Source organism: Budorcas taxicolor, chromosome 11, assembly GCF_023091745.1.
Source record: "Budorcas taxicolor isolate Tak-1 chromosome 11, Takin1.1, whole genome shotgun sequence".
NCBI lineage: Eukaryota > Metazoa > Chordata > Mammalia > Artiodactyla > Bovidae > Budorcas > Budorcas taxicolor.
In genome coordinates this window covers 146,827,015-146,834,049 of record NC_068920.1, presented here as the reverse complement: position 1 = coordinate 146,834,049, position 7,035 = coordinate 146,827,015, and the positions used below count along the sequence as shown (strand labels likewise).

The 7,035-nt window shown below is 46.2% G+C and overlaps 1 protein-coding gene across 1 annotated transcript; it reads left to right on the top strand.

The window, feature by feature from the left end:
- The first annotated feature begins 800 nt into the window (after nucleotides 1-800).
- Nucleotides 801-5,905, top strand: RRM2 (ribonucleotide reductase regulatory subunit M2). The gene is made up of 10 exons (XM_052649273.1): nucleotides 801-899; nucleotides 994-1,068; nucleotides 1,422-1,565; nucleotides 1,847-1,963; nucleotides 2,466-2,599; nucleotides 3,925-4,019; nucleotides 4,133-4,266; nucleotides 5,372-5,476; nucleotides 5,561-5,674; nucleotides 5,753-5,905. Exons 1-10 carry the CDS (start codon nucleotides 801-803, stop codon nucleotides 5,903-5,905), a joined length of 1,170 nt encoding a protein of 389 aa, XP_052505233.1.
- Nucleotides 5,906-7,035: the final 1,130 nt, after the last annotated feature.

Below are 7,035 nucleotides of genomic sequence, written 5' to 3'. Positions count from 1 at the left end.
ATGACCTCATTTACTCTTCTCATTTTATTAGAAAGCCCACAGCTTAGATATGGCTGCAAGCCCATTTCACCAGCGAGGGGACAACAGATGACGTGTCCAAGGGACACAGCCATTGCACCCCGGGGACCCTGTAGTTCCGCGGCCCTAACCGTTAGGCGGTCACCATCGGCCAGCCCCCTCCTTTGCCGGACCTCAGGAACCTGGCACCCCCACCCGGGTACACACACGTATCCAGATCGCCGCAGCCACATCTCCCTCGCAGCCAGGGGCGTTTTAAGGGCCTCCGTACCAAGCTCATCTGCAAAAACCATTTACGCGGAACCGAGAGCCGGGTTCCAGAGAGGTCTTCAGAGAGGTGGGGCTCCGCGGGGGTGGGGAATTCGCTCCCGCTCGCGGGCTGGCGGGCTCCAATCGCGTTGCTTCATTCAATCCCAAACCGTCCCGGGGACGCGCGAGAGAGCCTGCGCGCCCGCTAGGGCGCACGGAGCGCGCAGGGGCTGCAGCCTTTGTGCGACTAGGCCCTCGGCGAGGCGGGCGGCGGCGCCCGCGGCCCCCCAGAGGCCTGGGAGGGGCAGGTGCCGGGGGGTCCCGGTAGGGCAGGGACTGGGGGGGGTCAGCCTGTGCTCCCGCGCAGCGCTTGAATCTGTGTGGGGTGGGCGGGGGCAGCCGGGATCCAGCCAATGGGGAAGTGTCCCCGCCCACTGGGCCGGCGCCCGGAGCTTTAAATATTCCCCCGCGGGGCCGTGCAGGGGCTCTCGGGACTCGCGCGCAGCCCCTATCGCACTGACCTTCTCGCCACCATGCTCTCCGTCCGCGTCCCGCTCGCCACCATCGCTGACCCGCAGCAGCAGCAGCTCTCGCCCCTGAAGGGGCTCAGCCTAGCAGACAAGGAGAACACTGTGAGCGCCGCGGGGGGCGGGGGCAGGGCGGCAGGGTCCTGTGGGTGGGTGGGTGGGGGCGCGGGCAGGCCTCTGACCACGCGCCTCCCTGCAGCCCCCTTCCCTCAGCGGGACCCGCGTGCTGGCCAGCAAGACCGCGAGGAGGATCTTCCAGGAGCCCTCCGAGCCGGTGAGTAGGTGGGCTGCGGCGGGGGCGCCTGGCGAGGGGGCGCTGCAGGCAAGGAGGTGCGGGCGGAGGCTGCTTGGCGCCAAAGCCTCATTGTCTGCTCTCAAACCCTACCCACCTCTCCCGGGCGCGCGCTGCTTTCCCGCCAAAGTCTGTTCCCTCCCCAGCACCACTGCACATCTGGACATTTCCTATTTGCCTAAACTCCTATAGAATCCAAGTATGACAACCGACTTATATTCAGCCCCATGAAATTTCTGATCATTGGAGGTATTCTGCTTGAAAAAAAAAATGACAGTTTCATGGTTCGCCCTATACTTCACTTTTTTTTTCCCTTACTTTTTCTCCCCCAACAGAACCCTAAGCTATCTGCCCCCAGTGTGGAGGACGAACCACTTCTGAGAGAAAACCCCCGCCGCTTTGTCATCTTTCCTATCGAATACCATGATATTTGGCAGATGTATAAGAAAGCTGAGGCTTCCTTTTGGACAGCTGAGGAGGTAATCAGATGCAGCACCTAGGAGACTTAAAAGACCCTTTGCCCATTGCCTCTCTAGAGGAAGACTCCAGCCGGGCCGGCTATAACATGTTTGAAATATGCTTTGCTGCCCTCTCTGTCCCTCTTTGGAATGGTTGTTCACTCAGGACGTGAGATGTTCAAATTGGCAGAATGAGGAGTATATAAATCAGGTGGTGCTAGTAGACTTATTAAAGTTGAACAATTAGGCCTACGTGTGAGGGTCCTGCCGGCTTGAACCCTTTGTGAACTTTTGTATTTCAGGTGGACCTTTCCAAGGACATTCAGCACTGGGAAGCCCTGAAGCCTGAGGAGAGATATTTTATTTCCCATGTGCTGGCTTTCTTTGCAGCAAGTGATGGCATAGTAAATGAAAACTTGGTGAGTTCCCCCCATCTGCCCCTCACCCCCGAAAAGGTACCTTTATTCAAGATTTACGAGAGAACTAACAATTCTCTTTTTTGTCTTTTAAAATTTTGCACACTGAATGGGTATATATATATATATATATATATATCTGTAAACCAGGGTTTATATTCTATGGCATTTTCTGTTCTATAGTGTACTTTGCAGTTATTTCTTCCTTATGGTATTTTTTTCCCCCAACTGTAGAGAAACAATGTTAAGACAATATTAAGTGATAGTAATTGATCCAGAACCCTAGTAACTATCTATTTGCTCTCCTTTTTGTGGCTTTGTTGTTTTTTTTAATAACTGGTCACATATATGTCTTGAGTGCATCCTCCTTGGAATGAATGGAAATGAATTATACTATGTCTAGCTTATAATGATACAAAAAAGGAAGTGTGAGGCAACCAGTGTTCATTGACTGAATTGCTGCTGGTAGATTTCCCTTAAACTGATCTTTGTGTTTTACCACTAGGTGGAGCGGTTTAGCCAAGAAGTTCAGATTACCGAGGCTCGTTGTTTCTATGGCTTCCAAATTGCCATGGAAAACATACATTCTGAAATGTATAGTCTCCTCATTGACACTTACATTAAAGATTCCAAAGAAAGGTGAGTATTTGGGTGGTGATATGCCAACATATTTAGGATTACTAGTTGTTACTTTTTGAAATTGTGTAGGGATAGGAAAATGACTCTAAAATGAGCAAGTCAAAGAAATTCCTAGCGCCCATGGTCACGTCTGCTCTTAAGAACAGGCCTAAATGCACTTTACTAGTCCGTTGTTAAAAACAGTTATAAGGTTACTCCATCCTTTTAGAGCTGGAAACATACTAATGAACATCCAATCTAATGCCTTCTGAAAAAACATTCAAAGAGACTGTCTGATGAGCTAAAACTTAGGTTTGATAGTTTTCACGTCTGGCAAATCTGTCAACCTACAGTGTGAGGCTGGTACAGGGTGGAGTGGGTAGAGGATACAAAGTTGAAGATAAAACCAGCCTCTTAAGGGGCTTGCAACATAATATAGAAAATAAGACCTTGGAATATAAGTGGAGGAATTACATAATAAATAGCACAGAGGCAGCAGTGAACCATGAAATTAATTCAGGCACACAGCAATTTGCCTGAAATGATGGTATATATTGGGGGATAACAGAAGAAATGTAAGTAGCGTAGGGACTATTTTACATTGTCAGGATTGACTGGAGAGGAGGGGAGCACTAGAAATAGGCGTTTGAGTAGTCTAGATACTAAGGTCAGCCTCAGGACAAGAGCCTGTGTAGAACAGAAGTGGTGAAGCTGAGGAATAGCCTTTTGTAGATGATGTGGAAGAAAGTGAAGAGGGAAAATGAGTGGTGACTTGGAAGGCCAGCAGGATGGAGGAAACTCTGTGGGTGTTGAGGGTGGGGTTGTAAAATGATTTGAACATGTTTGCAGACAGAAATGAAAAAAGATAGTAAAGGTAGGGCATGATTGGAGGAGATTACCGGAAGGCAGGGATCAGAAAGGCCTGATGGTTGAGCTTTGAAAGCTAGGGAGAGGCAAGACCCAGGTTGACAAGGAAAGAGATTAAAAGGAGCCCAAGGTCTGATGAAAACAAGCTCACTGGGACAGGCTGGGAAATCTCTGGACTCCCAAAGTAGGCACAGGGAAGAAGAGGGTATGACCTGAACTTGAAATAATGAAACCAATCAATGCTCTTGATAGACTGAGGTTGTGGGGCTCAGTATGAACTAATGAATACCTAAATTTTATTAACATAAACCAAATGGATTTTTGATATTTTTTCTAAAACATTGGAGGGAAAAGCAAGCTAGTAAAAAGAAAACATTTCAGTCTGAATCCCAAATTGGTCTTGGTCCCAGTGCTCTTACCTAGAAGCTGATACTAGAAGTCTTTGCTAGAATGACTGATCATCTGTGTGTGCCTACCAGGGAATTTCTCTTCAATGCCATTGAGACGATGCCTTGTGTGAAGAAGAAGGCCGATTGGGCCTTGCGCTGGATTGGGGACAAAGAAGCTACATATGGTAAGGGACTTTGCCCCTACTTACCGCTGAGCTTCATTTTCTAAGTGATTTTACTGGTTTGTTCCTATGAACACAGGCAGACACTCACAGAAATATTTTGTTTTTAACTGTAGGAGAACGTGTGGTAGCCTTTGCTGCAGTGGAAGGCATCTTCTTTTCCGGTTCTTTTGCGTCTATATTCTGGCTCAAGAAACGAGGACTGATGCCTGGCCTCACGTTTTCCAATGAACTTATTAGCAGAGACGAGGTGGGTCTAATTCAGATAATAGGCTGACCTACACCCCAAACACCTACAACCCCGTGTTCACGGAAGGGAACCCAAGATGTGAGATTGCCTTAAATGCACATTTAACATGTGGGTTCAACCATAGGCATCTTGGCAGAGAATGAAATAATTTGCTGAAATTATTTTGCTCATATTCTCAGTATACATAGGTATTTCGCTATCTATGGAATGTTTTTTTTAGGGGAAGTAATATTATTTCTACCTGGTCTTCTGTGTGATCCTTCTGTACTTCAAAATTAGTTGGCGAACATCTCTGAATCCATTCAGGTCCAGTATGTCTTTGAATGCACTTGGATTAAAATGCCAAAGAGGAAAGTAAAGGTGCCCAGATGTTCTGTATAACTCCCATCAGCGTTATCTGGGTGTGTGTGTTCAGTCATGTCTGACTCTGTGACCCTGTGGACTGCGTAGCACGCCAGGCTTCTCTGTCCGTGAAATTTTGCAGGCAAGAGATACTAGAGTATCGCCATTCCCTTCTTCAGGGGCTCTTCCTAACCCAGGGATCGAACCTGCATCTCCTGCATTGGCAGGTGAATTCTTTACCATTGAGCTGCCAGGGAAACCACTCCCAACATTCAGTTCAATTTAGTTCAGTTCAGTCACTCAGTCGTGTCCGACTCTTTGCGACCCCATGAATCGCAGCATGCCAGGCCTCCCTGAATGCACTAAGACTTGCAGACTTCATTCACTTGAAATTGTATTACTATTACTGATTTTCCAGACATTAGGTTATAAATCTAAATACTAACCAGCCTATTCAGAGTTTTGCCTTTCCTGCCGGAAGTAGTGGTGGTGAATGTTAAAGCTCAGGGCTGTAGGAAGGAAGAATGCTGAGAAAAATTTTCTCCCACTCCTTGGCAACCACAGAGGAGTGAGGACCAGACCTGTCTCGTGGGGCCCGAGCCTGCCTAGGTGACACAGCAGTTGAGTCATCTTCCCCTTGACTTTTGAAATGTCTGACCACACAGGATGTCTTACAAGAATGCCAGCCTAACACAGTTTCCTCTTCCACGTTAATGATAGAATTCTACTGCTCTGTTGGTGACTTTAAAGCTTTTTCTTCTAGGGTTTGCACTGTGACTTTGCCTGCCTGATGTTCAAACACCTGTTGCACAAACCTTCAGAACAGAGAGTAAAGGAAATAATCGTCAATGCAGTTAGGATAGAACAGGTGCGTAACATGGGGAGGCCTTGTGCTTACTAGAAGACCTCTTAATGCTTCCGTTTTATTGAGAAGCTATGCTCTGGCCCCTAGGAGTTCCTTACGGAGGCCCTGCCTGTGAAGCTCATTGGGATGAATTGCACTTTGATGAAGCAGTACATCGAGTTCGTGGCAGATAGACTTATGCTGGAGCTGGGCTTTAGCAAGGTAAAGTATTGTGGGTAGCCCTCTGGTTCTTTCTGAAACCGGTGTTCTGTGCTTATGTTTTGCTATGAACCTTTTCAGGTTTTCAAAGTAGAAAATCCATTTGACTTTATGGAAAATATTTCACTGGAGGGGAAGACTAACTTCTTTGAGAAGAGAGTAGGCGAGTATCAGAGAATGGGAGTGATGTCAAGTCCGACAGAGAATTCCTTTACCTTGGATGCCGACTTCTAAGTGACCTGAAGACGTGCTCTTACCTTGCTGATTTTTTTTTCCTTCTCATCAAAAAAGAAAAAAATCAGCCACTTGAACCATATCAACGAGCTACACCATGAATTGTCCATCATGTTTACTAATGGCATCTTTAGCACTGTGTAGCTACCTCAAAATCAATCCTGTTAATGCTAGTGGGGTCACCTAGATGGAAAGTAGTCAAAAGCTACTCGGGTTCTTGAAAGATCTTGTCTGTGTTTGGCTTTTGCAAGCAGGCTAGCTGAACAGGACTTACTTTGGGTCTTAAGAGCCACTTTCTTGGCCTCCAAGTGTAAGGAATCCAGCAAGTTTGATCCGGAAAGATTATAAAGAGTAACCACCACAAGGCTGTAGGAAGACATCAGACTCACTGCTTCTGAGCAGATTTTAAAGTTTACTTATGATTTGTATATAAAACTGGCACTTTACATACAAATAAACATAGTTTGAACTGTCAGGGTAAAGGCTTGATTTTACCTAAATTTGTTGGTTTCTGCACCAAATATAAAAGTATTCTATTTACCAGTAGTGGGAGTCAATTCAAGATTTACTAGGTGACCAGAGTAGGTTAAGCCTATGTAAACTAAGCATGTTATTTTTCTTCTTTTCTTGAATGAATTGAATGAAGCGCTTTTTGACTCAATCCTGTGCATGCCTAGGTATTAATATCAGCCAGGTGGTGCCCTCTAGAACACAGGTTGGTGTCCTGCTCTAGAGCCCAGGTTGAGTATCTCAGGATAAGAGATGAGAGATCTCTAGGAACTAAAGTTCAGATCCAGGCTCACTGTAGGTAACCTCCCTCACTGCGGGAGGGGCTGTATCATTTAGTTTCTCAAATTGTATGTTCCTCAACTTGGCAAGTTAGTTTGAAAGATCCTTGAAGAGTCTTCTTAGCAGGGATCCAAGATATAATATTAACATTGTAAGTTGGTTTTGAAATCACCCCTGAACGAAAGGACCCACCTATATAAGATCTTTCTCCTATTAAGTGGTAAAGGCAGGACTGAAATATCCCCTCCTAAAAGTTGAGTGTTTATTCTGATTTTGTGAAATTTGTAAGTAGGTACTGTTGACTTAACCATTTATACTTTTAAGTTAGAAAAGTTTTATAC

Excerpts from the sequence above, each read along its gene's own strand:
- RRM2 (XM_052649273.1), top strand. The coding sequence starts at position 801 with ATGCTCTCCGTCCGCGTCCCGCTCGCCACCATCGCTGACCCGCAGCAG. Across the intron at positions 900-993 it reads TAGCAGACAAGGAGAACACT|CCCCCTTCCCTCAGCGGGAC; the intron begins GTGAGCGCCGCG and ends GCCTCCCTGCAG. Across the intron at positions 4,020-4,132 it reads GGACAAAGAAGCTACATATG|GAGAACGTGTGGTAGCCTTT; the intron begins GTAAGGGACTTT and ends TTTTAACTGTAG.